The sequence below is a fragment of the Schistosoma haematobium genome, chromosome 1, assembly GCF_000699445.3.
Source record: "Schistosoma haematobium chromosome 1, whole genome shotgun sequence".
In the NCBI taxonomy this organism is placed as follows: Eukaryota; Metazoa; Platyhelminthes; class Trematoda; order Strigeidida; family Schistosomatidae; genus Schistosoma; species Schistosoma haematobium.
In genome coordinates, this window is record NC_067196.1 from 44,456,984 (window position 1) to 44,477,087 (window position 20,104).

Consider the following 20,104-nt stretch of genomic DNA (forward strand, 5'->3'; position numbering starts at 1 on the left):
AACACCTTAACAATTATTTAAGCTGTAATTGTGTATCAATCAGCAAATACTGGAATTCTTACATTTGAAAACATTGCCGAAACCGTATTATGAGTCAGTTTTTGATTATATAAACAATTGTAAAAAAAAATAGAGATTCATACTATTCTAATGTTAGGAAGATACTGGATCACATTTTTAACTATCAATAACATCTGTTGGGGATTGAGTTATTCCATTGATTGATTACAATTCAATATGTAGACTCTTGGATACTGACAACGTTGTCTAGAAATTACAGAACCTTTATGAAAAACGGTGTAAAAATTGATTTCGTTTAAGTTTCCAAGTAGGAACTATTATTGAAAAGTTTCCGGTTATGACGAAACAGAAGTACTATTTGGCTGTAAATATTTTTTTTAAAATCTGATAATGTTTCATGATTAAAAATATCTTCTGAGTGATTATCTCAGAGCTGAAGAACAGAACTTATGTTTCAGATATAAAACTAACGTTCGTTACTAGCCAATAATGTACAGCTAAATCGTTCATGTCATGTCATTCAATCGATTGTCAATACTGGATTTTGTAATTTAACTTGAAACACACATCAAAACTAGTATATGTATTTGATGAAGGAATAAAAATTCACAATGAAAACACCAAGGAAGATTTGAATGAAATTTTAGCGAAATAGTTATGAACAGATAGCATAACATTTCACTATTAATATGAACTCTTTTCAAAGAAAATACAGTTACGATTATTAATAACAAATAAACAAACTCGCATGATGAACACATTGCATTATAGACAGGGTACAGTTAAACTGATTATGAGATATATATATATATATATATATATATATATATATATATATATATGCGCGTAGTTTTATAAATAAATGGACTAATGAGTCAGGTGAAGTACACATATGATTGGATACAAAAAATCATTAAAAATGATAGACGTAAAAATTTCCGTAAAATAGCTGTTGAATAGTGAAAGTATAAAGTGAATTTAGATCATGAAAACAAACCACTAGTATCGATTTGATTAATTTAAATAAAAAAAAGATCTCGCCTAGATCACCTATGTATAAATACTGCGCAAAACAGTGTACAGTGAGGCAGAATAACGAAATCATGGATGAAATATAACTAAACGCTGTTGGAACTGTATAACTTTCTAATTTTAGAGACTGTCATAAAAACTATATCACACATTATTCATCTTGGTGTAAGCATTGTTTTAGAATTCTTCTAGCCTTCGCATGTTGTGTTAATACGAAAGTTTTTCCTTTGACGTTATCTGAAGAGGCTATGTGTTCTTAGCATTATTATTCTTCAAATAACAAGACGCAAACACACTAGAATCGATGTACGCAAATGAAAGTACAAAAGTTCCATTATATTGTATCTAGCATAAAAACAATATGACGAACAGGTTTAAAAGGCTGATCAAAACAAAAATCAATGCTTTTAAAAATGTAGATTATTTAGTGTTGTAAAGGTACTTATTTTCTTACAAAAATTTACCTAATTTTTTTTAATGAATAGATATACATCTTGTGAGGTCTACGAAGAGTGAAGGGAGTTTTTTGAAATACTACACTTTAAGAATTTTATGTTGTACTAAGCGTACTACAACAAAGAGTATTAGAGTGAACAATCGCTTTCAGTAACATTTTCATCAGACTCTACAGCTATAAATCCAAAAGTATTAATGAGTTAACTTGGCTTACATTAGGGTAAATTCATTCTTAGCTCTGATTTCGCTCCATTCTAAGACATTTACCTTATTCTTAATTATACATTCATCTTGTCTACTTTACATGATATTGTAATTAATAATTATTCTTTATATCATTACTACAATAATTACAATCATTATCGCTATCATCATAACTATGATACAACAATTCCTATTTTGTATTAATTTTTCTACATACGATTTCAACCCATTTATTTGCACCTTAAGACATAATTTTTCTTACCTTTTTATGTATGAACCTTTCTTCATATTACTAATAATGTCATATTGTTTTGTCAGTAATTTGTAATATTTAAGACTCAATTTACCTGAAAGTTGTCATTTTCAGTTTAAAACACGAACCAATTCAAATAATAATAAAGATTTTGGGTTTATAATTGTAGAGCTTGACAAAGAAGTTATCAAAGACGATCGTTCGCTCTAATATTTTTGTTCTTGAGTATTTTCCGAAGAGGTTTTAAATCGCAAAATATATAATACTGAATAAAATTATTATTATTATTATTATTATTATTGTTAAAAAGCCAATTATGATCCAGGTTGACTTGTAATCCGATTGTACATTGAATGATTTTCATTTTCATTTTTAGGACATGATTTCAGCTACATACTCTTAACTTACCATACCATACTATATGTTAACTTGGAAAAAACATGCTTTCTAACTTCTAAAAGTTGATAACTGTCAAATTATATTTTTAAAAAAACTGAAATTATTTAATATAATGACCAGCTTATTTTACAGTGAGTAAAATCTTTGGTGTGAAGTGAATGTGATTAAATGAGTCATTGTAATATTTGAAAGGTCAAAGACAGTATATTTTAGTAAACCAGTTAGGTAAGGGTCAGTTTAACAGATAGTTCATAAAGATATCGTAAATAATATCACCATCGACATCTTGACTTCGTAATTGAATTATCAGTATCTCACTTATTAGTTATAATTATAATCATAATTATAGTTAATTAATTATAATTATAATCTATACACTTATTTTGTTTTCTATACAGATTTTATGATTATGTGAGAAATTGGAATGAAATCGATACATTCACTTACTTACAGAGTTTTACGTAAAAGTTTTTACACATGGTCAATTCTTCGGTAAACAAAAAGTATGATATTTATTGAAACAGTTTGGTACATTAGACCAGCGAGAAATGTGATCAATGAGAATTATTTACATGTACAATCTATTGGTTAGAAATGCAGTGTTATAACCTAGGAAATCACTGTTCCGTTGACCTAGATTCCACACCTGATAACATATCTCACGGAAGTGAGTTAACCCCCCGTCAAGTATCAAATGGATAGTATTGATATACACTTGTGTTTGACTGGAAATCTGCAAGTTTTAAGGAGAGTACTCAAATGTCTCAAATTTCTCCACTATGCTAAACAATACTTGTAGTGTCAAAGAAATTTAAGATTGGATCTCGTATCTGGTTTTCTTAAAAAAACGGTCATAGAATTATGCTTCAAAAGTTAAACATACTTGGAAATTTAAACCACTGGTCAAATTGTAAAACTTTAGGAAAACCGGATTGAATTGTCTGATAACGACCAGGATCACTGATGAAATAATCTCTAGTGCATTTATTTTGACTGTCACGTGATAAATGATTGCTAGTCCAAGAAATCTCCTTCGCGTGATTTTTATAAGGTGATGATCTATAATGATTATCATTTATATTGTCATGATGAGTAGTCAATGCACTGGGATATACCTTGCTTAGTGGTCGTCCAGCGTACACTAAACCAAGACGTACACAATAATAGCCATCTGTTCTGGAAAATATGGATATTAGAAAAGTAAATTCAACAACTGAGACTTGTCAAACAGACAATAGGATTTTATTGTAAAAAAGATAAACAATCAGCTTTCAAATAGACAGAGAACTATCTGAATAAGTGTCTTTTAATAAAAGTTATAGTCGGACAAATAAATTCTACGGTATCGAAATTATTCATCAGATGATTTATTGTGCTCATGTCATTACATCTGGCTAAAAAAAATTATGTTGAATCGATGTTAAATACACAGCATCGTTACGACATTGCTTATTATTGATTGAATTGATAAAAATTTACAAAATAATCCAAAAACACAAATGTAGTGAGTCAGTCACATACGAATTAGAGTCTTATGCACGCATGCATCGAAAGAACTAGCTATAAGTCGCATTAATACAACGATAGGGAATTAATAAGATGAAAATTAGAGGAATGAATGTCATATGAAACAAATTCGGAACAAATTACTAGTTCCAAGACACGTCATGAAAACTCATAGGGGTAGAAACGAACGTTGGATTTCAATCAATTTGTCATGAGAAAACAAAAAACCAAGTAAACTCAATAGTACTTTCGAAGTAATCTGAACGATATTTATCAGGAGTGTATGCACCACAACTATCTAACGCCTTTCAAATTTTGATGTGATACTATGAACATTTATATTAACATATTCAGAAACTTTATCACCATTTCATAAAGAATGAACACATATTTCTTAGATTCAACCCTCTTTAGATACTATGCTTGACAATCTAGGAGTAAATAGATACCATTATCCAGCTACAAGTTGAAATATCATCGGTTTACGCAATTTTTTTTTCGTGAAACGAACTTATCGTTGATGTGAATTCGAAAGTCGTATAACTCTGGAATTAATTGACAAACTGAGAAATGATCACCGTCACTTTGATTGATAGTGTGAATAAATATCAGACTATTTGATCAACTATAAAAGGTATTCAGTTTTTACAGCTGAACTGAATACAGTTAGTCAATTAATATTAGAAAATCTTGTCAACCTTCTCATAAAAATTTCATCTACTGCTTTCTCAGTTTACCATTTCTTTATTGATAAAAGTGATTTTAACCTGAAAAAATCCTAATCTTTAAGTGTAAAGATCTTTATACACTCCGCGTAAAATGCACCGTAAACTAACATCACGCAATTTCAGTTCAAAACATTCACATTAGTCAACTGAAAATATTCGATTAAGAGGGAACTTTATGATTACTGTAAACTAGACGACATAATTTTAAATAATCTTGATAGATTACTAATTTTTTTCCAACAGTAAATTTGCTCTAATAATGTTACCTAATTACATAATTCAGTAGTATCAAAACAAAAGACTATAATCAATATTGAATTGGTTAAACGTCATTAAAATGAACAAGCAAATAAAATAACAATCTTAAAAGATAAATATTAAAATTCTCTTTAATAAAACAATTATGATGATAGGATTGAGTTGATGCACTGTTATCTTTTTAGGCTAATGACCACTGTTATCAAAGCTAAATATATCAACTTCAAAAACGAATTTCACTCTGATAGCATATATTTGAAGATTTGAAATACAATACGTGAAACTGTATCTTTAAAAGTGATCAAACAGTCAGATTTACTTCAAGATGGGCAAATTATTAAATGAATTAACATGTCATCTAAAACGTCTGAGAGGATTAAATCTTGTTTGTGACCATTGTCGTAACTGCCAAATATACTCATCACTGAAACTAGTTGAAAAAGCTTTCTACCTTTCAACAAATGAACAACTGATGAGCATAATCTACGTTAGTTTGGAGATCCGAATATTATAACTAGTACAATTATATCTAGAGTGTAGCTCGAAACAATGTAAGAGAATATGCACATAATAAATTGGGTTTTTTTTTTCTTTTTAAAATAAAGTTCATATTTAGAAAACAATTTATCTTAGGTTGATATGGCGGTATGTTAATAATTACTGCACCTTTGTACACATAAAAAGTTTAACGATTAAATAAATAACACATGATTAATAAAGTCAACACAATGACGAAAAATCGATTTTTATGCACATAAGTTTAAATTATAAAGAAGTAGAAACAGTTAAACTCTGACGATAACCTACTCAATATAAACTGAAGAAGTTGATTAATTTGTGTGAAAATAATTTACCTTGTTGACGATGTATTAGGATTGGTTTGATTAGGAGATGATGAACTAGATAAAGATGAATTAACAGTTGTATTGTTACTGATTACATTTGAATTATAGGCTCCAATTGTTTTACGTGGTGGAGGATTGTGTATAGCGATAAGCCCAACGACTATAGCATCTAAACAATCGATGGAACTTTTCACTTCTTTTTTCTGTTCAGCTATGGAAAGAGAAATATAGTTCATAATTTACTGACGGGAAGTTTAAAACACTCGGTAAGACAATTCAATCAGTTAAAATAACATACACACAGACATAAATTTACTCCCACACTAGCCAGTTGCAGATAACGATTCGTAAACTGAGTTTTGGTGTAGTTGAAACCTTGATGAAATCAAAGAATTATAAATCGCCAATAAAATTGGTGTAATCAACTTGTTGAGGATGTTACAGCTCTAAAAATTACTTAACAAACGTCCCATTTTGTAGTTCTATTATAGAAATTTGAACTTCTGATTTCCGCGCCAAAAGAACACACTTTTACCTTCGATTTGTATTTTCCACCTGGAAGGACCTGAAATGTCATTGGTTCGTTTCCTCTTTTAGTAAGCCATTTTGTGATGCTTTCCAAGGGCATTACGCTGTATACAACGCAAGAAGTGTGTTTTTTCGTTCGTGCTTCCGAAATATGTATTTTTCCAGGCTGAATCTGATACCCTCTTTCTAGTTAGTAAGGCTGGAAGGCATTGAGATAGCTTAACTTGTCCTGTTGTTGTGTTCCTGAATTTCGTTCCGTTTCCCGGTCCAAGATGATATTGTAACTTCCTCAAGCATAGCACACCCGCAATTTAGACAGTTGTTATCTCGATTACAAAGGCGAAACCATTGCTTGGAAAAAGTTCTTCTTGTCTATATGAACAGATAATTGAACAAAGTAATTTACACTGAATGCGCACAACATGCTTCTTTTAATCTCGTCTTTCTGGTTGTTTATTTCCACATAAAATAGGAAAACTGAATCATAACAAATCCAAGTTAAACACAATCTATTTTTCAAACTCATGAATGGATTATTCACAAAAAGTGATCAAAGAAACTTTCTTGCTGTGATAAAGGCTCATCACAATTAAAATATATTGGCTGAGAAACCAATTAATTTAGTGATGTAAGAGACAAAAATTATCAGGACACAAATGAAGCACAAATAAACAAAGTACGCAATTCGGAGATTAAATTAATTAGTGATGGCGATTGAGACCAAGACCGAAATATTGATATTCCATGGACATAACTCATATAGTAATAACTAATGTACGGCACCAATAAAGTATATTTATATCTATATCTATCTATCTATCTATTGATATATATATATATATATATATATATTAAGTACCTAGATCATTTATACTTATATTCCTTTCATCATATGTTTTTGATTAACCCATTGACTACAGTTGCATGAAATGCTATTCTTAGTTTGTTGCCAGTTTTATTATTCATAAACTTCTTCAATCATAGCCACGTTTTGAAATGATCATGTATAATTGTTATTATTCATTTTATGGTGTGATGTGGTCGTGCATTTCTGCATATAACCTGAGTATGCTTGAAGTATAGTATTCACGTAGTGAAGGCTGATTACTGTGCTCTGGACTCAACAGGTAAGGCAGAGAGATAAGCTACCGTAACGAGGGCCACTAAGGACTTAGCAGTGAATCAAGGATACTAGTGCTGGTTGTCTTCCTATTGGTTGGTTCAGGGACAAAGTCATAGAAGTCGATATTCTGATAGGTAGTTTTGTCACGTGGTGACAGATTTGCACACCTATGTGCATTCAACAAATTGGTTATAAGCGGCACAATATTCCCACATAAACGCATGCACAAAGCTACATGGGTCTATCCAAATCACACCACACACAACCAGATCGATCATATTTGAATCAGTAAAATATTCACAAGGTCAGTGGAAAGTGTGAGAACCAGGAGAGGAGTTGACATAGCTTCAGATCACCACCTTGTTGTGTCCAAGATGAAACTGAAGCTAATGAAACATTGGATAACTGGACAAACAACATTACAAATGTTCAACACGGCCTTCCTTTAAGATACTGAAAAACGCAATCATTTCAAGATTTTTGTTTATTTATTATTTGAACACATAAATATTGGTACAAGAGGGCACCAAATATATAAGCGCCACACAAAACAATGAGAGTTCGAAGAGAAAAAAAAGAAGGTAAGGAGCGTAAAAAAAGAACAATAACGAACAGATTAGTGTAAGGTGGTGTAATAATAATAATAATAATAATAATAATAATAATAATAATAATAATAATGGGGGAAACGGAAAGGTACAATCAGAAGAAATATTTCAGTTAAGAAAGATACAACTGCTTTTTATGAAGAAAGTAAAAGAAGGTTACAGCACGATCGCCACTGGCTCCTATTCTGAGTCATATATGATAACGTCTCTAGCCACTGTGTTGCACCATCTCTAGGACCCCAGCAAGGGAGTCGTGAAGGACCAACACAAGCCAGCCCCTTGCAGCTTTCTTTCATACCCCACCACCATGTCATACACTGACCACCTCTCCGCTTTTTCCAACCAGTCCCAGAGTCGGCAAATAATGCACGACGTGGAATTCTCTGGGACGACATTCGTAAAACATGTCCAAGCCACCGAAGTCGCTGTTTCAAGATGGTGACACCAATTGCATTGCCGTCTCTGCGCCCGGACACACGATGCTGATCTTCTGCATTACTAATATGGTGTTGACACTGGATGTCAGCAATCCTTCGGAGACAACGATGATCGAACACAGAGAGTCGTCTAACGTCCTCAACTCGGGCAGGTCAGTTCTCACAAGATTAGAGCAGAACTGCTCTCACCGACGCGTTGTAGATCCGACATTTTACAGCCAGACTAACATCACGAAGGCGCCAAAGATGGCCCAGATTGGCATAAGCCACTCTGCCTTTCACTATACGTGCATTGATTTCATCAATCACGCCACCACCAGCACTTATGCAGCTACACAGATACACGAACTTCTCGACTACTTCTATCTGCTCACCATCGAGGGAGAGTACAGGATTAGAATCCTGCCAGTCTTGTAGAAGTACTTTGCACTTCGAAGGCGAAAAGCACATACCATACCAACGGACACTGATTGCCAACTAATTAAGTGCGGATTGCATGCCTTGGGCATTATCGCACAGTAAGACAATATCATCTGCATACTCAAGGTCGAGAAGTCTTTCTCCAGGCAACAGATCCACACCACCATTACTTACATTCATCGGAGCTGTTTCCAGAATGTCATCGATGGCAAAGTTGAAGAGGAATGGAGAGATTGAGCAACCCTGCTTAACAGCACTGCTCGGATGGAACAATGGAGAAAAGTGGTTGTATGCCCTCACTCTGCCTGAGGTGTTTGTACATAGAGCCTTTAAGATGTTAATAAACTTCTCAGGCACACCCTTCTTCAATAGAGACAATTCCAGAGAACAGTCCTATCCAACAAATCGAAGGCAGCCCTGATGTCAAGAAACACTACGATTGTTGGCCTTTGAAAATTATGACGGTGTTCTAACATTTTGCGAAGGGTGAAGATATGATCAATACATCCTCGACCAGAACGAAGACCAGCCTGCTCCTCGCGAGTCAATCTTTCTCGGGTTTTGAACAACCTACAAAGTGTGACGGGAGCCAACAGCTTGGACGCAATCGGAAGTAGACTTATCCCCCGATAGTTGTTACAGGAACGACGTGAACCCTTTTTTAAAGATAGGGGAAACTATCGACTCATTCCATGACGTTGGTACACTCTCTAGCTCCCAGACCTTTTTAAACAACGTTGTCAGTTCCTTAGCCAGAAAGAGCTTCCGGTAGTTACCAGATGTAGCTGCTGCTTCCAGCTCATTAGCACGCTCCGACCATCAGGCTTCTCGGTCCTTACGCAAGCTTTGTCCAATTTCATTACGTAACATCCTTCGTTTGTGGTCAAACTCACGGTCACCCGGAGTAGACCGACGGGCTTCATTGAGTTGTAAGAAACCTGAAGAAACCCAGCGCTTATAAGCAGGACGTTTCGCGAACCCACAACTGACTGTACCCACCATTTTCATGGCGTCATGCAATTACAACCTATGCTCATCTACACTTTTCGGTGGAATGGTAGCTAGCCTAGAAACTAGCTCGGTTCGATACTTAATAGCAACAGAAGTTGCAACCAGCTTGCTAACATCAATCCGTTGGTGGCGGTCACTTCGTTGTAAACTGAAAAGTAAGGTAAGATTGACGTAGACCAAGGCATGATCAGAGTCCAGATAGGTACTCTAGAAGAAGCGGCAGTCTTGTACACAACCACGCCAGCGGTAGCTGATCACGATGTGATTAATCTGTGTCCTGCCTTGAGATGCAGATGGAGGACGCCAGGTGGTACATCGGCGATGACTGTGCCGAAAGTTAGTGTTAGCCAGGAACTTGGTTGTGGTCTGTGCACAGTTGCAGTAGACGGTCCCCGCTGTCTGTCCTGCGACTAACAAGTCCCCATCGGCCACCTAAACGACTCTCTTCTGCGCCTAGACGCCAGTCATGAGCATTCAGGTCTCCTGCTAGTACTACAATAGGTGTCGAACGCACTTTCTGGAGAAGAACAGATAACTGGTGATAAAACTCATCCTTGATTGCATCCGGGCTGCAATCTGTCGGAGCATAGGCGGAGATGACGAAAAGATATCGTTTCTCATGTCAATTCCTTCTCACTTTGATGGAACTCTCTAATCTAACAGCACACAACCGACTGTTAATGGGAATCCAATCGATTAGTGCTGCCTCAGCTCTAGCGCTTAGTGTGACACCAACGCCAGCAAGACCAGACGAAGATGCCACAGGATCCCCGGATAAGCGCACGTAAAACAAGCTTTTCAAAGCGACAGATGGAGAGCGAATCTGTAGTACTTCACCAGAGTCTTGAATACGGGTCTCGGCTAGACAGCAAACGTCGATATTAAGACTTTCCAAAGATATAGCCAGCCCTATCTGTTGTCCGACCTGCATAAGTGTGCGAACGTTGAAGGCAGCTAGTTTGAATGGTGCACGTGGTTTCAGAAAAACTGCCTCAGTATTCGTATTTGGTGGCAGCATACAATTTTTAACCGGGCAGTGACTCGAGAACCACCATAAGCAAGCTGCTGTATCAGTCGAAAAATAAGGATACACAGAGTGGGAATAAAAGAGAGTGAATAAATGACGTAAAAAATAATAATAATAATAGTAACAATAATAATAATAATGTGAGTCGTTTGATTGTTAATCGAAGCAAGACAAGTATTTTCCATAAATATCGACATTTCATCATATTTGTGTGTGGGCTGTGATACTGGCCGGGTGCCCAAACCGAAGCAGCTGAAGCTGTGACGTCAGATACAGAGGTAATTTCAAACATACACCAATTTCTATACATGAAGATTTGTAAGGAATAACAAGTGAAAGACTCAGTAGACGACCAGCATCGGGATCAACTAGCTGGATTCTGTAAGAATCGGTCGTGAACAGACAAAATCGCCTCACTACGGATCATCGCTGAACAATCAGTTGAGTGAAACTCGTCACTATACATCAACTTCCTTGATTATGAGAAAGCATTTGACAGTGTGGATAGAAGAACATTATGGAAACTTCTTCGACACTATGATGAGTACATGAGAAGATCGTCAACATCATCCGGAAATCACTTGACGGACTACAGTACGATGTCGTGCATGGAGGAAAACTGACAGATGCATTCCAAGTGAGGACTGGAGTCAGACAAGGCTGCAAACTCTCCCTCTTTCTCTTTCTTCTGGTGGTCGACTGGATTATGAAGACTTTGACATCTGAGAGAAATCACGGAATACAATGGACAGGTTGGATGCGACTAGACGATTTGGACTTCGCAGATGACCCGGCCCTTCTATCCCATACACACCAACAAATGCAGATGAAGACAACTAGTGTAGCAGTAGTGGATACGACACACATTGAGGAAATCACCAAACTGCATCACGAGGCAAGCGCTAACTTGTAATCCTGAAGGGAAGCGGAAAAGAGGAAGACCAAAGAACACACTGAACCGAGAATCGGAAGCAGGCATGAAAAGGATGAATAGCAATTGGGAACAACTGGAGAGAATTGTTCAGGACAGAGTTTGATGTAGAACGCTGGTGGATTGTTTATACATCACCACGAGACGTAAGGAGCGTAAGTAAGTAACCTGCTAAAAGATATTCGGTGACTTTAGTTTAAGTCATAATAGATCGAATCTATTATAAAACAAGGTCATTTCAATAAGTTTGTTATGGGACATCATTATAGAGAAACAACAGAATACTAGCTTCAATACTCTCAAATGCACACATACATATACACAACTTACACTGTTGACGATCATTGAAAAATTCGCCATCAACATCATCCGTTATGAGCATAGCTTTAGGGCGTCCATTTTTGGTATGATAAAGCTGTTTATTAGTCAGATAACTAAATGATTCATTCGATACACCATTGGATAAAAAATTACTATTCCCAATTAATTGAGGATTTACTGAGATATTAACTTGACGCCATATAAAAAATGCACTTAGTTGACAGAGAAGATTTTTAGTCAACGATAAAATCAAATTATGTAGCTTCTTTCTTGATTGCGGCTTTATATCACGTTTTAAATTGACTAGTGTTTTGCTTGTGTTTTTAATGGTGGACTGAAGATTGGATACAAGTGTTGGAGAAGTCTGAAATAAGAAGAAATTGAAAGGGATAAATTCGGATCAATCAACCATATAGAAATGTAAATAAAATTCCAACATAACCGTCAATCTAAAACAAAGATACTTCAAATTTGGAACAGTAAATAAATCTAGTTTTATGGCTTTTCATATAACATTACGTAATGTGTACCTTAATGTAGAGTCACAGTTCAATGACCACATTTACGTCTCAGCAATACTATTTGGTCAGCATTAATGACCAGGAAAAGAGAACAGTTTCTATTTTCACACTATAAAATGACTCCAGTTAGACCATCACCGAAAACCAATGAACTAACAGACAGCTATTTTGTCCTAGAATGTGACCTCACAGTACAATCTACAAACATTAAAACCCATGGATTTAGAAGTCAAATGCTTTTCGTGATGTACGAGAGTCTTCGATTCTATATCTGGTAAAGTCATGTATGAGCACTGTTCAAGCTTTCCTAACTACAAATGATAAGTGTCCCCTGGTTTTCACTGTTTGCCAAACTAAGGTCTATATGTGAAATAAAACCTACTGAATTCGACAATTTCCGCCAACGCCTGACCTAAAAGGAAGGAGGTAATAGTTACTAATGATAATCAGTTCGTGAATTTGTGATGTCAACTCAAATCTGTGTAAAAAATGTTTCACACATTCAGTTTCAATACTGAAATATCCATTCGGTAATAAGGATTTTGCGAACTGCTTAAATTATTTAGTCTCTTATGATCAGAGAATACAAAGAAAACCTCAACTATCATACAAAATAGAAAATGTGAAAGGAAACAGACTTGATACAACTTTCCGTGAAATCAGACTCAATTAAGTTCCTTGAAAGATCTAGTAGCTATATATATATAAACTTTAAAAGTGACTTTGTCATCAGTACCGATGCTAACCAGTAAAACAATAAATGCGTTATAAGTAAATTAATCAATTAACACAATATGACATGACTAGACATTAGAAAACGATGAAAACTATGATAACAGTGAATAATGTAGGTGCGAAATATTAGTTTCAAAACCAAGACAAGCAATTTCATAAATCTACCATAAAACATAAGAAATATATGTATAATGTAACAGAGTTTTTTTCAAATCTGAATAAGACAGTCTTCCAGTAAAGGTTATTGAACTGATTGAGGAATCAAGATTTCCCAGTACTTGAAAATATACTCCAACTGATGTAATATATGTTGTTGTTTTCGATGTTTCTTGGAAAAAATAGAATCTATCCAATAAGAGAACTCATAAATTTTGAAAGTGAAAATTGTATTTCTTTTTTAAGTACTTGTCCGACAATACAAGGCAATGATATGCCTACTGTTTCATGAGTGAAACACTAAATTCGTTCATTAGACCCTTCGATCTCTACAACAATAATCCAGAACCCTAGGCATGTGTATCGCCGTCTAAATTCAAACAGGAACACGAAATAGAAATTTAAAAAAGAGATAAAAGAAAAAGGACATCAAATAAAACATAAACAGAAACCAAATGCAAAATAAATACCATGTGAAGAGGATGTAAAATGTGTAAGCTTATAAAGAACGTTGAAAATCGGACGAAGATTAGATACATTCGTGCAATGGTTTACATCATTGAATTTTCAAGCAATAATTATAAATGACTCACAGACATCAACCAGAATCCATACACTTTAGAGTATAAATACTTTATAAATTGTGTCACAAAAAATTTGAAACATTGCTTATTCTATGGTTCCGTTAGAAAGTCATTATGTTATTACGTTACACATTTTGTGATGAATTGTATCAAAATATGTCAACAAGAAAATTAAATGCCTTTCTTCGCTTACATAGAGTGAAATTCTGTCACAGTGGCGCAGTTGCATTGATTCTCTTCGTTCTTCTAAGTCATTAGTTAAACATCAATTGTAAATTTGCCAGATCTTCGATTAGAACTGTTTTTCTCATGTTAAGATCTACATCGTTTTTGACATTATTTAAAATAATATGCTCATCTTGGTGATTTCTTATTTCTCTCGGCTGACATGAAGCGTATACACATCGAACCAGGGCACACATGTGCTAAATCACATGTTACTAATGACTAACCGAATGACTTGGAAATTTATGTCCAAAAACAACAATCACATGGGTGCATCATACATTTACGACTAAAAGAAGCTAAGTGCATCAAACGAGAGTAACTTTTAAATTTTTAATAACTTGAAGAATCATCCTTCAATGAAGATCCAACAAATTAAAATGGACATGTACCCAATAGCCACTCAAATAATTTGCTAGTATGTGGTGTTCCAACTCATTCGTCAAGCAGTAACATGCTTTGTAGTAATACATGATGTCTGAAGATTTCACATTGAAATAGATCGATAAAATGTATTGCGGACAATTAAAAAAACAAAGATTATATCAATTTACACGGCTGGATAAAATTCAGTGACAATTAGGTCAACATAAGTTGATGATTAGAAGTATTTCCTAATAATTGACGTCTCTGAACTAATCGATTTGAACGATTACTTACCATTACATGTAAAAAGACTTCTGATATGCTCGCGTTGGATACACCAAGGTAACATGAATAATAAATGAATATACAAGCAGCATATTTTGTATGACAAATCTAATATTCTATGATTGCATAATAAAATTTGAATAGTACTCACCCTAGTCTGTTTTCGCTTATAGGATGATGAAAACCAATTTTCCTGTGTAGTATTTTGTTGACTATCGCTACGAAAGCTGTTAAAATTTTTATTATCGTGACGCTTGAAACCGGTTACTTTATTATTTAAACCAATATCATATACAATATCCATTATACACACTTGTATGTTTCCTAATGCATTGATAACATCAGAAAAAGCCATACCATAACAGACAGCTGCTAAAACAGCTTTTACTGACTGACATAAACTTGAACTGGCACAGTGAACATCTTTTAACCATGATTCACTATCCACCTAGAAATTAGTAAATAATAAGAAAATGGTAGCAAATAATTAATACATGAGGATGAAATGAGAAAATCCCCTAAAAAGCACTAATTTAGATGATTTTTCGCTTAGAGTAACGTTTTAATATTTCCTGATAGAAATAAAGAGAATCCAGCAAAGATATTTAGAGTCTCAAATCACTTTATGGTGTAATCTTATCTATTTTTCTATAGATTTATATATTTACCATACAATTATAAATACGAATGTAAATGATTCCGTCGAAAAGATTTACTTCGCTGAATTCTCTTTATCTTTGTTCAATGACACAATTGGTTATTTGTATTTCCTTAAAGATTTATGACAGAAATTAATAACAATAGGATAACTTCTAACAGTTAGAGAATAAGACACATTCACATTTTCCTACTTTGAGATTGTGGACAATCGCAACTTCCCTCCCAAAATTTACATTTACATAAGCGCTAAATTCACTATTCCCTGTTAACACTGTGCGAATAGAACTTTAAATCAGTCTATATGATAATGACCAACAATAATTCTTAGCTTTTTGCTAAATTTACCAAAAAAATATCTAAACTGTTAGTCAAAAACCAGTTCTAGTTGTACATAAGGGGTTCATATGCAAACACTTATCGAAAAGTTCATTTGGAAATTTAATTTGAAAAGTTAAATAAGCATTCTAAGATGTTCATAACGTGTAGCTTAATAAAACAAAATCAATGCTACATTATGAACTAAACAGAGTTAACACTATTAACAAAGTCAACATGCACAAAAAAGCTATCACAATCAGACATAATCAGGTGATTGAGTTGAAAAAACGGTTGAACAGAACATGATCTTTGGATTTATGATAAAGTATGGAATTTCATCATTCCGATTACAATCATTGCAACTACTTATTAAGTCCTACTGACCGCATATGTAAGCTTCAAAATTTGTTTTGAATAACTGTTTAAGAGAGCCAACTAGTTCTTATCAACACCAAATATGTTTAATCTATAAAAAAGGAAGCATTTGTTTACATAATAATGAACTGTGCAAGGTCTTTTTGTTCATGTAGAAACTCAATGAAACAACTTATATTAAATAACAGGGACATTGTTAGCAACATAGCAATGATAATTCCAAAACATTAAATATTTCAATCTGATTATGGCACCTAATACAACTAATGACAAAATTGATTAAGTGAATTGAACATTATACAAAACAAAGTTATTGAATCACGTACATAAACTGTGTTATATACACAAACTGCCATTTAACAAAAAAATCTGATGCATAATGCACACATTATACACCTTACTTAAAATTGAATATTCAACTTTTAAAATTAAGGTGTTTTACGAAGAGAATTTCGAGATAAGTTCTATGTAAGGTGATTATTTTCGTGATGAATATGAATGAAACTGTGTATCAAGGTTTATTTGTAAATATTCTATGATAGAAAAATCAAATTGGAATCTATAAAATTACTTAGACAAACAATTGAATAAGTTGTTGATTTGCCAATATTATTACTATTATAAGTGTTTTCTAAACATTGCCAGAGCATCGTTGATCGACTGAATGGGCAATATATAGGTTAGCCATAAAACGCTAGGTAAAGATAGTAAATAGGTCGGTGAGGTTGTAAATCTTTATTCAATGAATTGAGACTGCTAGCAAGTCATAGTAATCAACAGTTTAGTTTAGACTCCCAAACTATGTGAACTACAGTTTCGAATATTGCAAAAATTTCTGTTACTAGTTTTAAAGAATTATATGACTATTAGGTTTCGAATCCTTCTTCAAATAGCTTCAAAATATTTGTTAATATAAGTGACCAATTGATTACTTTATCCGAAGAATATATATGGTAAGGCTATTGAATTTAATCTAAGAAAACGTGATATTTCATATTACATGATAGTTTTAAAATAGAAAAAAGCACGTTATCAGTTAGTAATTAGCATAAATATTCCAATACTCATAAAATCATTAGATCATTACTGTTTTAAAAATGTTTATAATACAGAGAAAATTCTTATCAATATAGTCATTTTTCAATGATAACAATATTATTAAAAGCTGGTATGAATTATTATTATTATTATTATTGTAATCACTCTTATTATGTTAAGAAATTAATGAAGCGTCACACTGAATGGTACTTTTAAACTACGTGTTTGTTCTTGCTGAAAATAATGCAAAATCTACAAAGCATTAATTGTAAGTAGTTTATGAAAAGAAAAAAACATGATTGAAAAACAAGTGGAATTACTTGTGCATAATTTTCCACAATACATGATCGAAACTTTTCCAGCGCATTTTGAAATACGCTATAACTGATGAATATATCTTCTCTGAAAGTAAACATTAAAATAAAACATCCAAAAACGTTAGAACAACCGTAGCAAAGGGATTATATGAACAAACAATACCTATGGGATAATAAAAACAACAAATTTCAACTAAATGTTAGTTCATTTTTTTATCTTAATGTATGATAATGATGAGTGCGATATCAACGGCCTTGAACTCAAATGAATATTTTCGAGGGGCATTTGAACAGTCATAAATTAATAGAAGCTGTAGAAGAGCCAATATGACTTAAAGTTTAGAAAAGAAATCTTCTATTGTACATCGGGTCTACATCTATTCAAGTGTACAGATATCTATGTTATTAGGAATCCAACATAAAGAATTTACGAAAAGTCTGAGTTATGGTGTGTGGTTTTTTATAGAAGCCTAAACAAGCAACATTTTTTGTGATTATTCATAGACAAACTTAAACTTCCTTTGTTGAATTGTATAGTCAAGAAGAATGGAATGTTCATTATATGCATGTATAGAAAACATAATAAGACAACATAGTAAGTTTGATATTTGTTAACTAATCTTTCCACCAATTCAGATTTATTAGACAATGTATTTGAATTCACTTATAGACTGAATAAATAAGAATTATATGACAATTAATACAGCAACTTCGTATCACACAAAACTGAAGTGATGGCCCAGAAATTAAGAACTAAACTAGTTCTTATTTCATACGCATAGTTTCCTTTATTACCTTAAAGAAAGCAAGAACGAAGATTGGTGCAGAATAATATGAATTCATTTTATTTCGTTAGGTTCTCAGCTGTTAACAACCCGAAATATTTAAAAGTTAACATTATTACAGATATTGACATACTTATACATACGAGAGTGATTAAAGATGAATATATGTATCATGATGTAGCGAAGATTTCAATAGAGTTAGTATGTTCGTAAAAACATTTGTTTCGGATAAATAAAGTTTGGGAGGGGAAGTTTCAGAACATTGAAATAGTGATTAGAAATTATGAAGTTTACAAACATTAGATGATTGTGTAATGAAGCAACTGAAAATAGACTAATAGTAATAAAGAAAGATATGAAATGGAATCAGTCAGTTTTATTCAACTTAAATTCAAAAATGATGATGTAACAGGGTCAATCAATATGGAACTAAAAACTGCAATGACAAGAACTTATCCTGCAGCTAAACTAATTGTCCTGTCCAAAACAGCATGTTCTTTAACACAATCAAAGGTCGATGGGTATCCATTTCATGTTACCATCAACTGTGTAAACAAATTTACATGTATCTGCCAAAGCAGTTACATTGGTAGAACAGAAAAGAGAGCCTACGCCCGATTCAAAGAATATATTCCGAAACGTTTAAGATCAAATGAATTAAAAGCATTCAGCAGAGCCATCGCAAGACATCTCCTTGACACAGGACATGGAGTCGATATACCGAAGTCCTTCAAGGTGATTAAAAACAATCAAACTCCAACTTTTTGAAATTTGCCAAAGCGATAGCAATCAAACGTCTAAAACCAGATCAATGTATCCAAAAAAAGACAATAATAAATCTTTCTTTGACCTGGCAACATTAACCCCCTTTTTTCTTATTTATTAGATCATTCATTATTTCAACATTTTCTGCAGTTTAAATTACATCATTGTCATTTTTCTTCAATTAGTAACTGACTGATTTCAATTCATATCTTTCTTTATTACTATTAGTCTATTTTCAGTTGCTTCATTACACAATCATCTAATGTTTGTAAACTTCATAATTTCTAATCACTATTTCAATGTTCTGAAACTTCCCCTCCCAAACTTTATTTATCCGAAACAAATGTTTTTACGAACATACTAACTCTATTGAAATCTTCGCTACATCATGATACATATATTCATCTTTAATCACTCTCGTATGTATAAGTATGTCAATATCTGTAATAATGTTAACTTTTAAATATTTCGGGTTGTTAACAGCTGAGAACCTAACGAAATAAAATGAATTCATATTATTCTGCACCAATCTTCGTTCTTGCTCACAGTTCTGATTGTCAACATGGAAAAAGTTTGAGCCTGCAGACAGGGTTTAACTAAAAGACTATTGTCAAATGACTATTGAGAAGTGAAAGATAGGAAAATCCCCTGTTTATACTTACTCAGTAGGTGTTGGTCGATTATTTGTGAAGAAATTCTGAGGAATGAATAGTTCATTAGTACTGAGAGTCTAGCATAAAAAGGATTAAAGTATAATTCTCAGAATATATAGGAATAAATAAATAAGTACAATGGTATTAAAAAAATTAAGAATACCTACTTCTACTCTTCATTGACCTACATCAACTACGAGCTAACGAATACGT

General features: G+C 33.3%; 1 protein-coding gene across 2 annotated transcripts in view; it reads right to left on the reverse strand.

The window, feature by feature from the left end:
* The window catches only part of PIK3C2A_1 (Phosphatidylinositol 4-phosphate 3-kinase C2 domain-containing subunit alpha), an 88,458-nt gene that overhangs the window by 46,057 nt on the left and 22,297 nt on the right, over positions 1 to 20,104 (reverse strand). For both annotated transcript variants that reach the window (XM_051218327.1, XM_051218326.1), the window contains exons 6-11: positions 19,901 to 19,968; positions 17,692 to 17,773; positions 15,132 to 15,428; positions 12,118 to 12,472; positions 5,712 to 5,913; positions 3,249 to 3,541 (exon numbers count right to left, since the gene is read on the reverse strand). In XM_051218327.1, coding sequence (XP_051074179.1) covers positions 3,249 to 3,541; positions 5,712 to 5,913; positions 12,118 to 12,472; positions 15,132 to 15,428; positions 17,692 to 17,773; positions 19,901 to 19,968 — 1,297 coding nt within the window. The remainder of the gene's footprint in view (positions 1 to 3,248; positions 3,542 to 5,711; positions 5,914 to 12,117; positions 12,473 to 15,131; positions 15,429 to 17,691; positions 17,774 to 19,900; positions 19,969 to 20,104) is intronic.